This window comes from Aythya ferina (genome assembly GCF_964211825.1).
Source record: "Aythya ferina genome assembly, chromosome: 8".
Taxonomy (NCBI): Eukaryota; Metazoa; Chordata; class Aves; order Anseriformes; family Anatidae; genus Aythya; species Aythya ferina.
In genome coordinates, this window is record NC_140304.1 from 23684311 (window position 1) to 23702083 (window position 17773).

A 17773-nucleotide genomic window follows, 5' to 3' on the forward strand; every position below is an offset into this window, starting at 1 on the left:
CATTGGGACGTGGGAGATTTAGAGAGATGGTGAAGGAGCAGGTACCTGAAAAACCCAAGTGAAAGAAATAAGAGGAGGCCAGGAAAGATTTATCATACAAAAGCAGTGACTCTAACATGGGCAGCCTGCTCTGCTTTGCCCAGAGGAGCATATGACACAAGAGGTCTATGCAAGCGAGGGAAGCACCTTCCCCAAATCCATCCATCACGGGCACCAGGCAGCCCCACAGGTCCACTCCCAAGGCCAGGCACCCTGCAAGAGTTAAACTGATGCCGGATCCAGCTCCTGCCTCCCGGGCTTAATACGCCCAGAGCTGTAGCAAGGGTGTTAAACTCCTACACTTTCAGTTCAAAGGCAGCTTTGCAGAGCTGAGCAGTCTTAAAATGCACAGCTTTTCCGAAGCGTGACCTTTTCACAAGGTTTCCAATTCAGTCAAGATTTGTTTCCTCCCTCTTCAAGCACAGAACTAATGGTAGTCATGAAACACCTCCTCCACCAGCAGCATGCTGGCAGGCCAGGCTCCCCGCCAGGCTGGAAATGCCACGACCGGTTCCCTTTGGTGATCACAGTGGTGTTTCTGCAAAGGCTGGAGGGCAAACAAAGTCACCTTGCCACCATCAGACAACCAAAGCTGGGGCTGCTGGCCCAAGCCTCCCCACCCCTTGGCATGCCTCAGGACCAGCAGTGTCCCCATGCCACTCCACCACCCACAGCAGAGATGCCTGGTGCTTTCAGAAACCTGCTAAAATCCCTAATTGCCCTTCCCAGCAAAGCCCCTGCCTGGCTTAGTGGCCCTGGCAGTAGGTCAGGCTGATGGCTGTACTTGATTTTGAAGGTCTTTTCCAAAATAAACAATTCCATGACTCTAATGATTGGCTCTCTCCTGCTGATATAAGCCTGGGAGACCTTCCCAGCCCCTCTCAATGCTCGCATCTGCAGGTTTCATTGGCTGGCTTTCCTCCATCTTGCTCGCTCTCCAGAAGAAAGAGGAGGAAGAGGAACATTTTAAGGTATTGGCACCAATAAATCTTACAGCACACCCATGAGGAGACACCCTCCTGCCCCAGGGGAAGCAAAACCTTCTCTCACACCCTGCCCGTCCCACCCTTTATCCTCCCCTGCTCACAGTGCCTGGAAATGCCCCTTGTCTGTAGGAATGGAAGGTCTCCAGGGCACAGACCCGTTGTCACACACCTGGAAGTGCCATCACATCCCACCTAGCTACACATGAAACACAAAACAATTTCACTGCAGTCCTTCAGACAACTCCCTTTCACGCTTCATCTATTTCCTCGCGCACGAGCTCAAAGTCTCCTAGCTTTTTGCCCCTCTCCCCCCATACACTGCAGGAATGGGGGCACACACTGCTGTGCCCCCAGAGCTGTGCCGTGGCTATGACAGAAGCAGGTGCCTGGTCCCAAGCTGCTCCCAGGGCTCCCAAATCATCACCACAACAGTAAACTGCATGAAGGGAGGGACACAGACCATAGAGGCACCCACGCAGTCCCTATAGCTCAGGGACTTACATTAACCCAAAATACCCGGCATTAGCCACCTGAACAGGCAGGTCTCACGCTCGCTAGGGCGGCAGTCGAGTGCTGTAGGAACTGCTTTAAGATCCAGGACCTGAGTAAAAGCCCAGCACGATGACGCTGCTGAGACTCACCAGCACCGACGTGCCAGGTATTTCTGGGCTCGCTGACGGGACACACCACGGTTTCCAAATCCTACAAATTACCAAGGCGCTGTCGTTGACACAGCCAACGTTTGCAAGGAGCACATCACTTTCATATTGGCGAGGCTTCTCCAAACACAGGGCACAACATCACACGGAGTTTAGAGCCTGGGTTACAAACTTCCCAGAAAAACTCTGGGCCAAATGAGGGGGAACTCCAGCCTTACGTGCGGTTCCCAAACAGAGCGTCAGCCAACCTGCCTTCAGGCATTTTCTCTACCCATTGCGTATTTACTGCATGGGTTTGTTTGGATGTGTTCTGCTCACGACTTGCTCCTTGGAGCAACTCCAAATCTGCCTCCCTCTTAAGTTTTGCTACAATATAGTCATTCAAACTGATTGCAAACATCAGAAGCTATGTTTGATTTCTTTATGCACACTAATTCTAGACTGGGTCACCAAAGTATTTTCATAGTTGTGTCAGCACTGTCTAGACAAACCATTAAAAACAGGATGCAACAATCATCTGAAATGCAACGTCAAGTTCATGCCCAGAGATATTCTCCACAGGGGAAAAAAGAAAAAGGCCAAATCCATCATTACACGGCCCATTCACGCTGTTTGGCCAGAGCTGGCTCGGCTGCCACTTTTTTGTTCAAGAGGACTTTACCGAAGCTCAGCAGAAAAACATATATTTAACTGCAATTTAAAAAAAAAAAAAAAAAAAAAAAAAAAAAAAACATGCTGACATCAACAAGCCCAGAGAACAGCAGGATCTTTTGAAGGGTTTGTCCAGAAGTCGTGAGCCTGCTCTCCATGCTGCCAGATATCCACACCTCGCTACCAGCACCAGACCTTCTACGGGAGAGCAAGCAACTGTGTCACATCACTATGCCCACTATGCCACGAGTCCCAGCTCCAGCTCCAGGCCTGGGCTGCCCCAGGCACTCTTCCTCATAGCCTCTGGTGGGCTCCCATTGCCGCCACCACCATAAAACCCAAAATCTGGGCACCCCCGGAGAGCTGCTTCCCAGCACCGTGCATCAGAAACGCAGCTTCTCGTTTCTCGCCACTTCTCGGCATGGAGCTCTTCCAAAACCCCGAGAGCACCAGCCGTAATCTTGGCAGAAAGGGACGCGCGTATAAAAATCAGCGCTCTGTCAAAACAGGGAAATAATGCGGGAGCTGATCTGTGCACATTAATCCGCTGCAGTCAATGAGGAGACAATTTCCCTGGAGAAAGTCATACATTAAAAGGAAAAAGAAAAAAAAAAAAAAAAAGAAAGGAAAGGAAAGGGGAAAAAAAAGATTAATGTGACTTTGAAATATCACAAGCACCGTTTATCTTCCTCCTGCCACCACAGGTTTTTGTTCTTGTTGTGTGTGTTGTTTTTTTTTTTTAAAAATACAAAGAGAGCCTTAAAATTCACTGTGAACACAGCCCGTCTGCCTCAGATGTGCAAACATAGGTGCCTTACAGTAGGACAAAACTACAAATATAGTAGCGCTTGCTCTCTCAGTACCCACCCTTAACATTTTTAATTAATTTAATAAAAAAAATGTAATTGCTTTTCACTGGCACGGCCCTCTAATTAAACTCAGAGTCGGTGTGTGCTCCTCGGAGCTCCTGGTAGCAATGTATTCACCCACAAAGTTCAGGCCTTGGCTCTTCTGTATCAGCATCGAAGCAGAACAGTGCTCCCCCATATACATTTAGCGACCGACACAGAGCCCAGGCACTGACCAGGCATTCAAATATGCATTCCCTTTCTAGGGTAGGACTAGAAAAAATTGCCAGAAAAAAGGAAAAGGAAAAAAAAAAAAACAGTTCAATGTATGTAACACAAAGAAGACATGCTTAAAACTGAGGTGAATTGCATGAACTCAGCCTTTGGCAATTCTGAAACAAATGAGCTCACCATACCATTTATATTCCCATTTTCGTTTTACACATATCCCATAGATCATAAATATACATTAATAACTGTAACACTCAAAGTTTACATTCAGCTGTAACATTTAGGATCAATACTCTTCAAATGACCTTTAATAGTAATGAGCTACCATAACACTGTCTTGAGGACATTAAATTTTTATTAGAAATACTTTATTACAAATGTTCAAACCCGTCTCCATGCACTTTCACACCCATACAAATACACTCCCACTATTCTAATTTTCCTTAACAAAATACAATATTCTTTCACAGTTTTTGAAAAAAAATGTATGCAGTATGGAGGTTTTAGATATTTCATATTTTCTGATATCGGTGCTTTGTTGTCTTTTATTTTTTTAAATCAAAACCCATGAACCAGGGGTTGAAAAAATCATCTGCTTTTCAACGTGATAAATAGGAATTGTTCCCACGTGGCTTGAACAGGATGGGACCAGGCTCCTGATCACCATAGGCCCTTAATATGGAGGGGCGGACGTGCTGGCACCCCGGGGATGTTGCAGTCAGCATCCTTTTAAGAACTTGCCTTCACTGAATACCGACACCAGGTTGTCACAAGGGCCCCACCCAAAGGCAGGTTGCACCCCGGTCTCCCAAACCCCTCATTTGGGGTCCCGTTGTGGCAGCCCCCAACCACAGCCCCCATTTCTCCATCAGCTGCCACAGCAGCTCATTAGGGCCCAGGTAGGAGAGGCACCGTCTCTGCGGGCTCGTCTAGGGCTAATCCGCAGCGGGCAATTCCCACTGCTTAATGACCTGAGACCATCCGAGTCGGCAGCAAATGGGAAAGGGAATCTTCTCATTTGTTACCCATCCCCACATCCTGATAAAAAGAATGATTACACTTTTAAGTTCGAACAATTCCCTGCAGTTGTAGCCATGTCATATCTAGATTGTCTAATTTACATGCATATTCATAATCCCTGTGTATTTAATTAAATTCTTCAATCCCTGGAGTGTCTTTCCTAAACAATAGTAATTTATCTTGCACAGATAAGGGTGCCCTCGATTTATTTCACTCTGTAGCTAACAGCATTTCCTTCTGATCAAGGGTAGGAAGCAAAACTCGAACAGAGGGAATCTTTAAATATATTTAAATTGCAAGATTAGCTTGCTTTTCTTTCTTTTTCTCTCACCCTAAGTTACCCTTTTAAATGATAAATACATTCTCCTGAGCTCCGAGGAAAACCTTTCACCCAATGTCCTGATAACAGCTGCACGCCCCAAACGCAAGAACGCATTTATCCAGCATGGTCCACAGGACATCCTCAGCACACACCTTTCACCGCAGGCTGCAAACTCATCCATCACAGCCCATAGCAAATGAATCCTACAGTAAAATGTCACAGGAGGAGCTCCAGGAGGACCAAGCCCTTCATCTTGCCAGCAACCATCCCAAGGCCCTACAATAGGGACGCTGGCCCTTGTGGGGCTGTTACTTGACCGATGGCCTTGGTCATCGCAGAGACAGACAGAAGGCACCAAAGAGACGCCTCCTCCTCCAGAACATTAACCCCGTTCAAATATTAGCACGAGGAATTTAACTCTGACTGCAATTAGAAAAGCGTTAAAATATTTAGCAAAGTCAAACTGCTGAGAACATCACGATGAGGAAAGGAAAAGAAAAAAAAATCTGATGTTGCAACACTTTTTTTTTATTATTATTATTATTATTACACAGCTCTCCACCCCCTCGCCCAGAACAGCACCGATGCTGGGTGGAGGAGTACTGGTTTCCTCAAAAGCCCGAGGCCACCAGAGCCCCGCTCTGCTCCACCACCGCATTGCAGCCGTGGCCTAACAACTGCAGCCCTGCACAGCTGCTTCTGGCTGACTCAACGAGGAGTCACCATCCTTTAAATCGGGTTGCTTTCCGCCCCAGTGTGACAACCCTTTCCCAGAAGTAACGGGCAAGCCACGCTGTCCCAAAAAAGCTGGCCCACAGCGAGCGTCCCATCTGAAGGTGCTGTCCTCCACCGGTAATGCTGAGCCTGCCCACTGACACAGCCTGCAGCTGCCAAATCCTCTTCCCCAGGAATTCGTAGCTGGATTCAGACATTCCCAGCCTGTTACTTATTCTAATGCTTTCAGCCCTCTGGAGTACAGGGACATCCTGTCTTAAACCTGCCGAGGCTCATGCCAAGAGGACATCTGCTTGGAAGGCAGCCTGCGGCCAGGAGGGCTGCATTCCCGTCCCTGCAAGAGCCCAAACATGCCCTTGCACCCACAAAGCTCAGCCAGCTCTCAGCAGGGCCAGCAGCAAGGCAAGCCACCCAGGCAAACCACAGTTCCCGTTCCCACTTCAGAAGCCCTGCAGGGTTTTTAGACCTTGGAAACATTTCTTCCTACTCAGGGCATTTTTAGGTTAATGGTTCATCAAACCTCACAGTCCAGGAAGCCTCAGAGTGGCTGACCAGTGTGTGGGTGTGGGGACGGGTGGGGAGAAAAAAAAAAAACAACCTCAGACATCGGCGCTTCCCACAGGACTTGAACCACAGGCTCCGTGCTAAGCCAGGAGCCACCAGAAACGAGCCAAAAACCAGGCAGACGGGCAGCGCCGAGAGGGAAAACCTCACTACTGCTTTGTGTCTCTTCCAGATACGGTGAGCACAGACAGCAAACGATCACTCAGCAAAAGCATCGGTCTCATTTTCAGGATGTTCTCCAAAAGGCAGCATTTCCATGCGAGCAGCAGCCGTGCCTGCTAAGCCCTTCTGCAAATCCTCATGGGTTTGCTGCCAAGCTGGACCAGCAGCGATGGGAGAAGACAGTGATGCCTGCAGAGGGAACACTCGACATTTGACCTCTCCATTTGCCCAGGTCCTTCTTTCCTAAGCTTTATTTTAAAGTGCATTATTCAAGTGCAAAAGCATTGCTCATTTCAGGAAAAGCCCTCCAAATCCAGCTCACTTTACTTGTAAATTATTCCCACTCCTTCCACGTCATCCCAGCAACAATGGTCAAGTGGTGACCAGAAACCAGCTTTCCATGTTTTTCCCATATAACAAGTAACTTCCAAACTGCAAAGCAAATTTCTGTTCCCAATACACCTCACCTGCATGGGAACAGCCTGGCCTTGCCGATTGCTCTAAAACAACAGAAAGCAAGGGCACGGGCTGCTGTTTGCCTTCCGTTTGCTGTGATGGTTTAGGAACCCACTGTCCTCATGCTGCAGAGGGCTTTGAGGTTTTTAACAGTGAAAAAAGCCTGAGAACAGTGCTCTGAAATTAGCAACCTCATAAACCAGCATCGGAATTTGCTCCTAGATCTCAAAACATCGGCTGCCAGCAAGGACACCTGAAGGGGGTTAGTTGAAGAACGTGACTTTTATCCAGCGGGACAGTCTGTGCACACCAAATGAAACTCACAGGATAGGGAAGGCAATGCACATTTCCATGCTATCTAGTGGGTTCTGAAAAAGAGCCATGGGACTAAGCTACACTCCACACCATTTCAGAGGGCATAGCTTAAACAGCACGCCAAACCCCACTGCTTCTTCTTGGGCATCCTCACAAGCATCTGCTTCACACCTGTCATGGACAAGTAATATATTTTCCACAGTGGGGAGCAAACGAAGAGGAGCAGCACACCAGAAACCACCAAGCTCCCCATCACATTTGGTCACACATCAGTCTGCTTTTCTCCATAACCTTCAAAAAAAAAAATTGCTTTATGGTCCAGCATCATCACAAAGCCAAAGGGGCAGAAGAACACACGTTGCCATGCCACTCACCACCTTCCACAGCAGGTGTCCCCTTAAAAAAGGGGCTCTCCTCTGCCATCCTCCAGTCTTTAGGAGTTATCTCCCAACCCAACAGGTCGAGGGACACAGGAGAAGCCACCACGTGAGTGATGGCTGGGGACCATGCCATGAGCTGGAGACCTTTGAGTGCAGAGTTACAGGGAGGGGGCACAGCGCTGCCATGCAGCTTCAACCAAATCAGCTCCTCGCAATCAGCACTTGGCAACCCCACAGTGTCTTCAGACTACTAAAAGCATCAGCTAACGATGCCGGCTGACCTCAGACCCAGCCAACCTGCTGAGACCTCCTGAGAAACCATCTCTTTCGCTGTTCAAGTCTTCAGAGAACACAGCCTAACTCAGCAACTCCCCACCCCCCCCCCCCCAAAAAAAAAAAAAAAATATATATATATATAATAGTATTTCAGAAGTAGAGTTTACAGCCTGATTTTTCAACTTTCAGGCCAGATGCCTCTTATTTTAGCAAGTATGTCAAATACAGCTAGTCCACAATTTATGGATCAAATAAGAAAAGCTTAAAGAGGAGAGACTCAAGAGGCAGAAGATACTTTTCAACAGGAAAAACGAAATGAAATATAAGATTTGCCTCAAAATGCAACAGACCCATGGGACAAATTAAAAAAGGAAACCATAAAATGCTCGCCCAACTCCTTTTTTAATTCTTACATCTGTTACTTTACTGTAAAGTTTTATCTACTGTGTATAATTAGATGTATGTGTGTATGTACATACAGATTTCTTTGAGATATGTGTACAGTTTTTAACCCCAAAGAAATTGTTAACGATGCTCACTGGAAAAAGGAAAAAAAGAAAAGGAAAAAAAGAAAAAAGCTGTAGTAAGAGCTACTGTGGAAGAAAGGAATAGCAATGACACACATGAAGGTCTGAGGGATGCTGCATTGCAAAGAGGCTTCAGCCTGTGCTCTACAGAGCAGCATGAGGACGGCAGCAAGGAAACATCAGCTGATGGCTGCTCAGCTCCGGGAACATGATGAAGAGCTGAGATCTGGAAATGGGTTGCAAATCCCTGACACAGAGTAAATCCCCAGGAGCCAGGGGCAGCAGCGTATATGCTGTATCCCATCACCATGCCTGCTCTGCTGCCTGGCTCAGCCCCAACCTGGGCCACTCCGTACTCCTGGATGGCAAAAACTCTGCAGAGGGGTTGCTGGAGGCAACATGGCCCTCTCCAGAGGGCTTGGGGACAGGCCTTCCTATGGGCCTTCCCATCCCAGCCTGACTCCTGCAAAACAGAAACCAGTCTGTTTTCGATTTGCTAGGAAAAGATGAAGGCCACTAGGGGTTTCTTGATCCATGAGAGGGTTATTTACCCAGGGATGGGAAACAAAACCAAAAGAAATAAGGCTGCTGATTCCAGGGCTAAAAATCTGGCAATGTAAATAGGTATCACTACAGGCCCCAAGGTCCTCCAAGAGCAGCCACCAAATGCCGTCACATCTCATGGTTAAGCCCTGGAAATGTGCACAAGGAGGGAAGGAAACTGCATCCACTTCCACGGGAAGGACCGGGCACCCCATGTTTTACTAGGGTACAGGAAAAGGCAACACAAGTACCCCCACATCACAACCGCTGGGGATCCATCAGGATCCACACAACGGGCCCTACTGGGAGAGGCAGATCTGCCCCTGAAGCAGGAGGAAAACCAAGGCGCTAGGGCACACCAGGCATCCACCAGCCGAGCTGCGAGGATGAAGTATTCCTCTGGAAACAATCAGGCTCCCTAATAACAGGGCTGCAGCCTCCGTCTGAAAGGGAGGGAGAAGGAGCAGGCGGGGAGAGAGGGACTCGCTGGATATTTATCCCATCCTCATCTTTGTGTTATCAGTACCCCGGTATCAGCATTGTTCAAAATGGCTGCTTAGATGGTTGCCAGCAGCAACAACAGAATCGGTCCATCTGCTGGCATTCTCTCTAATCCATCTCAAACACTCTTCTTCTTTTTAAATGCACACAGGGAAAAGGAAAAAAAAAAAAAAAAAGTCTGCCTTGTACAAAGAAACAGAATCCTCCTATAACAGAGCCTTTTAACTAGATTTTATGCCACCCCTGTTTCCAGGACACACAGACAAAAGTTAATTTTACGATAAAAGAACCAGTGTAAGGTGCTTTTTTGTTATGAGATCAGAAAGCAAATGGAATTTGAATTGTCTGCAGTGGCATGTATCTGACAAAGATTAATTTAAACAGATATTGTCTCTGAAACCAAAGTCCATTGAACGGCTTCACAGCCCATCAACCATGCGAAAGCAGCTCCTCCAGCAGCACTGCTGACTCCACCACTTTCTTTAAAAATGGCTTAACCTATTTCTTGTAAGATAAAAGGTCATATATAGTTCTATTTTACAAACCCATAATAGCCAAAGCCACACCAAGCAAGGACAATTGGAAGAAAATAATAAAGGGGGGAGATTTCCTCCCCCTTCGCAGACAGATGCTCGACACTCACTGTGTATTTCTCAAAGTGCACTGGCAGCGTGCGGTCCCAGCGCCGCCGAAATATTTCAGCATCATTAGATTATAATAAAATCCCGTGGCCTTTGTAGGTCGCTGGTGGGGCCTGGAGGAGCCCAGGGCAGCTTCCTGCAAACAGCACAGGACGCTCCCTCCCAAGACATATAAAGCAATGCCGTGCCGATTGAGACAGCTGCTCGAGCTTCAGTGGGACATACACACACACACACACACAAAGCTACAGATATCCAAATCCTGCCATTTCTTTCCTTTTATGTTCCCAGTTTATAAAGAGCACCAAAGGGAAAACACTACCAGGGAGTTTCAGAGTATTTGATACAGCAACAGCCCAGCTTTGGGAAAAGAATGAAGGAAAAGCAAAATAAAAGATGACAGCCAGAAGTACTTTTAATATGGTTTCAGTATTTTCAAGAGAAAGCTTCTGTACAAAGAACAGCCAATGAAACATTACCAAAATAAACACAACTGTCTTAAAAAAGAAGAGTTAAAAAATTATTTATCATCACAAAGAAAATCAAAAAAGATGAGAACCAGCAAGTGAAAGACAGAAAATACATTTGTTTTTCATTCTCCGGATACGCTCCTTTTAATTTGGCATCCAAAACCATTGTAATTCATTAATGCAAATTTTATTTATCTCAGGGATCCATTTGTTGCTCTGCCACTCCTCTGACAGGGCACTTGTCTTCATCAAGGGATCCAAGCAGCCAGGGCGCAGTGCATGTTGTCGCCTGCCATCGCTGCCCCAGAAGACACACAGCACTGGTGCCCCATAAAGGCTGTTACTGGTGTCCCCAGCAGTCACCCACACCCTGCACAAGGGTGGCCAGGGCTCCTGGAACAGAGGCAGTGTCCATCCTGCACTCACTGAGGTCCCTGAGGCAGGGGGACCCACATTCCCCTCCAGTGAGGCGATGCTGCCCATTTTTCCAGGCTCACCTTCCCCCAGGCTTCAAAAGCCAGGCCGACACACAACCAACCATATACACAACCTCTCCGAGCTGTCATCCCAACAGGTCTGCCTCCTAAGCACATTTGTGGCTTTGTTTTGAATGATGTGGGGAAAGCCAGCGAAAATAAATTAAAAAAAAAAAAAAAAAAAAATGAGAAACGTAGAACACAACAAGTAAAAGCACAGGATTTTATTAATTTGTGCACTACTTTAACTGCACTGTTTTACAAGGGCTAACCCCAATCCTGCACAAAATCCTAAGCCATAAGCTTGAGACAAAAAGCAAATGCTCTTAAAACGCAGCACCGGAAAATCCTTTTGGAGAGAAATGTGGTGGTGTCATGCACAGGTGAATCCTCAGCATTTAATAAAGCACAGACACAGCACCAACCAAATGGAATCTATTAATATTTAAACATCATGATTAAAAAAGAGTCTTTGAAAAATTGAATTTTTGCTCCTGGGACATTTCATTGTAAAAACATGAAGATGCTTTCCCCCTTTGCATCCCCAAGTGAAGCACTACAAGCTGTTCCTGCAGGATCTGCGCTTCTCTGCAAGACATTATCAGGCCCATTCGCAGCTCCTGCTGCAAAGGCAGAAGTCAGGAGTCACGCATTAACGTCCTTCGTGCTTGTTAATGTAGTATTAGCAGCCAGTATTAATGTAGTCAAGGCTCAGTGTCTTCCAGTTTTTGTTTTCATTGGGAAACAGTCTGGTCTGTATGGATGCTGAGAAGTCACCTCCCTCCCCTCTTCTCACCCCTACAAGACCAGGGGTACGACAACCCCATTGGCATAACCTCTTCAGGACAGCATCGAGGTGGGGGTAGGACACACCAGGAGTTTATTTAACAGCCTCTCAACAGGCATCCCACACCTCCAGCTCTTCAGAGCTGGGTGAAGTGATGTCCTGGCTGGCCTCTTGCTGAACACCCCTGTGCTCGGCTGCCTTGTGGGAGGGCGAGTCAAGCAGAGAGGGGAAACGCTGCTGCTCCTCCCGAAATCCCGCCTCGGCATCTTTCCAACGTGAGCAATTCCAGCCTTGAGTACAGTGGGCAGGAGGGGAAAAAACGGTATCACAGCTAAACACCAAGCTCTGCACGCCCTAAATGCAAACTCCCTGAAATTAAACACGTAAGCCCATGAATTAACTCTTCCACCCTAATGCTAACAGGATTTTTTTTTAAGACATATTTCCAAAGAAAATTAAAAGCTGCCACACCACAAGAGACAATTCACAGCTGGATGTGACTTTGCAGTGATATCAGATGAGGGAAATGCTAGACGAGCTCGTTGAAGTTTTCCAAAAGTTCTATCTTAGGTTTGAGGGAATAACCATAAAGCATCCGACATCAAAGCAAGCATCAAATAACAGCGAAGCACATTCCCTCACACAAAGCTTCAGAAACAAAGCACGCAGGCACATGTGTTTCATGTTACTGCAATTTTAGCACAGTTAAATATTTCCTAAGAGATTCCTTCTATATGTGACCAAAATTAAAATCCGCTGTAAACAACTCACATGCTGGAAGCAGAAAAGGCCAGTTCCTCACCTGGGCTAAGCATGCATTTCTAAGAGCATAGTAGGCAAGCTCCTGCTGCTGCCTGCTCAAGCCAGAAACCAGGACTTCAAACACATTTCCTCAAAAAAAAAAAAAAAAAACTTCAAACCTATTTATCCTTAAAGCCAAAATTAAATGTTTCATTTCTCCTGTTTTCCTTTTTCCATGTTTTCCTTAGCCCCTTTACGCTAGCATCATTTTGCCTTGAGATAAAGATAAAAAAAAAAGAGTCCCTGCTTCAGAGGGTCCTATATTAAAAAAACAAACAAACAAACAAAAACCTCAAAAGTCAATAAATAAATCTGCTCAAGCAAACAAAAAATAACCCACACCCCAAGTTAAAATTCCAGCTGTCAAAGTTTTCCTAGCTCTCCCTGCATGGCCAGCAAGAACCTCTGGTGTTTTTCATCAGCTCCGATCCCAGTTTTGGTAACATAGTCCAGACCACACTCAAGAAATATCTCACCTATGAGGGAACAGCAATAAACATATCATAAGAATTAATGTCTAACAATCCTTTGTTTTAATTATCTATTTTAAGAAAAAATAATTAGAAATGGAAAGGGCATAATATATTTAAAGCGTTCATCATGATAGGACTAATGAACCTCTGCCAACCCCTTTTATGTGGTCTAGAGTATTTTAATATACATGGGAGGATAATCCACCTGTAAAAAACAATAAATTAAAAATTAATTAGCAAATTGGAGACATGCTGTATGACAGCTACCCCACCCAAGAACCGAGGGCACAGAGACAAACGGAGCTGTGACGTGGGATGTTGGGTTTCAGCAGGGAACCCAAGCCATGTTTCATGAAGCACGGCGTGCTTCCAAACCCACTCCTGCCAGATGCGATCTCACAAGCAGACCCAGCTCTTTACATAAAACAAAAAGAGCCATAACCGGGCCTAGAGAGCCCCACAAAAGTGTTTTCCCCAAAATAAACAGCTCTATAAAAAGGGAAACCATCTACAGTTTTAAAAACAACTGTATGCAGGTTTAGCCTCAGCCCTCTAAGACATCACAGGTGAGGGAAACCAAACACTCGCCTTATTTTTGTTTGGGGGAAAAAAACTAAAAGTACTAAAAACATCATGATTGTTTTTACCTCCGAGGCTGCATTTCTGCAGGTATCTGTGCAAATGATGACTGATAGAAAAAAAAAAAAAAGCGGGTAAAATAGCAAGCTCCCAAACCAGCGCTCCCCACGCTCCAGGTATCGCACCTCTCAGCACGCCCAGCAGGCTGCCGGAGCAGCACCCAGCAAGACAGGATTCAGGATTATTTGTGGGTTTGAAGACCAGTGTTTACAAAGGCAGTGCATTTTAAAGCCCTGCCTCATTGTTTTCCTAACAGCACATGTATATTCTGCTCCAGCTGGCACACCAGGGCACAAGGGCTCATCGGAGAGCTCCCACTCAGCGCAGACCAACACCAAGCTCGATGCTTCTGCTGCAGGAACAAGTGTCCTTCCTGACAGTAATCATAAAAGCCATGAACAAGGAATACTCCCCCTAAAGCCCCCACAGACACTTGCCCACCCATACGCAGCCATGACAACTCAAGGGCACACTGCATTATACTATATTAGGAAGCGCAAGCTAGAAACGTGAATTTGTTATGCTGGATAACAGCCTGCTGTCAAAATCCACCAAAGGTCTTTTCTGTCTCCAAGAACCCAAGAGATAATGGTGTAAAACTTTTGTTCATAAATATTTATGCGAGGGAACTTGTTAAAAATTAACCGCCACCGTTAAAGGTTTTGTATCCTTTAGGATTCCCGGCATGCAGCGCAGTCGCATGCTTTATATTAAGCCTGGCATTTCTGCATTCCTTTCCTGCATGCTTTTGTCATTTGTCTAAAAATTAAAAGAGGAAAAAAAAAAAAAAAAACCCACACACCACACACACACAAAGACGGGATCTGTACACATAATAATAAAGCAGTTTTTAAGAAGACAAAGATGCCTGTGTTCAACATCCAAGATCTTTCTTTGAGAAAAAAAAAATCAATTTAATGACTCCAGTGAGATCAGGGTTTAAGCCTCATTTAAGTTTTACTAAGCATGGAGGAATTATTGGTTGATAACGTGGCATACATGTTTTTCTCAGCTCTGTGAGTGGGGGAGCTGGGGGCGGACACAGGATCAGAGCCCTCACCCCGCCACCTCCGAGCCCAGGAAGGCCATTCCACTTGGATCTTACTTGAACATTTTTCAAAGAGACTTTCCAACCACAGAGCGAAGGAATTTCACATCCGCACAATCCTCATTTTTTCGCAGGTCTGAGTCAGAAACGCAACTGCGCAAACATCTGATCTTTATTAGCAGCACCTCTCGGCCGCGCCAGCCTCAGGTTGCGATGCTCACGACAGAGATCGTTTGAGGGGAACAGTAGTTTTGATTTAGCGCTGGTGAGCATCAAGTAAGCCAGGGTTTTTTTTTGTTTTTTTTTTTTTCCCAAGTCATAATGGTTCCCATATAAGCCGAAAGCCGAGTTCCTATCTTAATTGCAAACACACGCACAGCCACAAAGTGTTTGCGTCTCCGGCGGCTGGAGCTCTTCCACCTCACCTTCCAGCAGCATCCTCGGGATGGATGTGGAAAGTTGGCAGAAGACCTTTGTGCTGCGCCCGAGGTAAACAGGCGGCCCTTCGGAGGGGTTTGCTTTATAAAAACCTCCCTCCGGCTCCACGCTGCAGGGGCTGTGATCAGCCCCCCGGGTTTGCCCACTCCGAAAGGAAACCGCACGTCCCCGCGCACATCGCCTGCCCGCTTCTGTCCCAAGACAAGCTGTGCTGCTGCTGACACCCCAAACCCACTGCTCGGAAGGAAACCCCATGGGCAAACGCCCCCCTGCGTCCCCTTGGTGCTTCAAGGCCAGCAGCGATCACCTCCAGAACGCGCTGCTTCATCCCCAAGCCTGCGTCTCGGAGGACAATGGGTGCCAGCTCTCATTTCAGAGCTGGGTTCAGACGTGCCTGGGGATGCGAAACGCCAGGGCTGGGACCATCCCTGTCCTCCAGCTCTCCCAGAAGAGCACGGGGGGCACACAGGGCGCTCCGAAATGGCGGTGTGAATGACGGATGCCAGCGCCGCCGCTTGGGGACGGGGCGGCCCCACATGTGTGTCCCCCCCCCCCCCCAAACGCCTGACCCCGGCGCTCACCCATGTCACACACACCATCGGCCCAGCGCCTCTCCCCAAAAAAACACCCCCAAAAAAAAGAAATAAGAAACCCCGCTGCAAAATAAATAAATAAATAAACCCTTTGTGCAAAACCAGCCCTGGTTTTAGGTGACCTCCATCACCCGCTCCCACGGCGGCTGCCTGTGTCAGTGACACTTTGGTCGGTGGTTTAATAAAACATTGCCCACCGTAAGCTATCCACCCCCCCCTTATAATTTGGAAGTTCCCATGGAGCTACTTCTCTCCTAAAAAAAAAAAAAAAAAAAAAAATCGTTTTTTCGTATTTCAAGTATTTTAAGCAGACTTGGAATAATTAATCATCTTAACGCAGCCCTTAGAAAATATTAATTCACCCAAAAAAAGGGTATAATCATATCCTCAGAGAAAAACCTTTTGTGTTACATGAATCTTCTCTGCGTCTCCTCAGAGGTGGAAGGAAAATTCTTCTGCTGTTTTCTATTTTCATGTCTCAACTGGAAAATGTTTTGATAATGCTCTTTTCAATGCAAACTGTACCGAATGTGATTTTTTTTTTCTTCTTCTTCTTCTTTTAGCAGTTTTTTTTTTTCCCCGAATGGAAGGAGGGCTCTTTAAATAAACACAGCCCAACTACCCGGCTCCCTCCAACAAAACCCACCCTCTCCTCACCCATTCACGCCATAGCCGGCGCAGGATGAATTTACATTCCACATTTGCAAAACAAATCCCAGCCTAATGTCATTTTAATGGGCGCACGGCTCTGCAATCACTCGCGGGGACAACCAGGAGCGGGATGCTTTATGCAAAACGCCCCGAGCCGCTGCCCTTCCGACGCATACACCCAGAAAGAGGGGTTCCCATGGGGCCGGGAACCGGGAGGACGGGGCCGGGGGGGGGCACCCCCGTTCCTCCTCCCTCCGGGAGGGCTCACAAAAGGCACGGCAGCGGCACACGGGCGTTATTCCCGCATCCCGCCCGCCCCAAATCAGCGCTCCGCCACTCCCCGCGGCGGGGCCAGCCCCGGGGCAGGCTCGGAAAGAAGAAGAAGAGGTGGGGGGGACACATACAAGCGACAGCGTTTTCCCCACAGCCCCCTCGGGGAAAGAGACCCCCGGGGACACCCCCGGCACAATGCGGTCCTGCCCCCGGGGATGCGCAGCGCCGGGAGGGGGCCGGCAGAGAACAAAACGCGGCAGACAAAAGGCTGAAGCTGATCGGGGGGGGGGGGGGGGGGGAAGAAGAAGGACGGACGGACACCGGGGACCGGAGAGGGGGGTGGGGGGGGGCACTCACCGACTTGCAGCACGTTATCCACCGCGCCGGTCTCCAGCAGGCGGATGCCCCGGCGGAACGGCAGCCCCTCGCCGTGCGGGGCGCTGGGGGCGGCTGGGGGGGGCGCCGGGGGCCCGGTGGCTGGGCTCTCCTCGCCGGCCGTAACGCCGGCGGCGGGGGCGGCGGCGGCGGCGGGGCCCCCCCCCCCGGCGCTGGCAGCGCTGCCGGCGGCGGCGGCGGCGGCGGCGGCGGTGGCGGGGGGGGAGGCGGCGCTGCCGGCGGCGGCGGCGGCGGTGGCGGCGGCGGCGCGGCCGGGCTGGAAGCTGGAGTACATGCAGATCTGGCGCTCGCTGCGGGGGAAGCTCCAGTAGACGATGCGGCGCTGGACGGGCTCCGGGATGCGCTGGAAGCGGCCCTCCACCCGCTCGAAGGCCCAGCTCCCCGCCACCCTCTTGGCCGCCGCGTCCAGCAGCGACTCCGGTTGCAGCAGGCTGCCCGCCCCGCCGACTCCCCCCGACGGCCCCGAGCCTCCCGCAGCCGGCCCCGGGCCCGCTGCCCCCGCCGCAGCCCCCGCCGCAGCCGGGCAGCAGCCGGCCAGAGCCGCCGGGACCCCGCTGGCCCCCGCCGCCCCCGGCCCCGCTCCGGTCCCCGCAGCCCCCGGCCGGGGGTGAGCGGCCCCGGTGCCCCCCGCCGGGCACGCCCGGGAGCACAAACGCTTAGGGCCCGGGGCACCGGCGGGCAGAGGCGGCCGGAGCAGCTCCTCTCCCTCTCCTCCCTCCGCCATGGCTGCGACCGACTGAGCCGGGCGAGGGGAGGAGAGACGGGGAGGAGGCACCGGGGTAGGGGGGGGGGAGCACGGGGGACCGGGGGTGGAGACTGGAGGGGGTGGTCCCGCCGGCCCCGAGCCGCCCTCGGTCGGGGCGGGCCCTGCT

At 49.1% G+C, this 17773-nt stretch overlaps 1 protein-coding gene across 1 annotated transcript in view; it reads right to left on the bottom strand.

Annotated features, from left to right (window-relative positions):
• Nucleotides 1-17625, bottom strand: part of ZSWIM5 (zinc finger SWIM-type containing 5) — a gene marked incomplete at its 5' end in the record, with an annotated part of 87502 nt that extends 69877 nt beyond the window's left edge. Inside the window, one exon of the mRNA XM_084527974.1 lies at nucleotides 16863-17625. Within this exon, the coding sequence (XP_084384100.1) occupies nucleotides 16863-17625 (763 nt within the window). The remainder of the gene's footprint in view (nucleotides 1-16862) is intronic.
• Nucleotides 17626-17773: the final 148 nt, after the last annotated feature.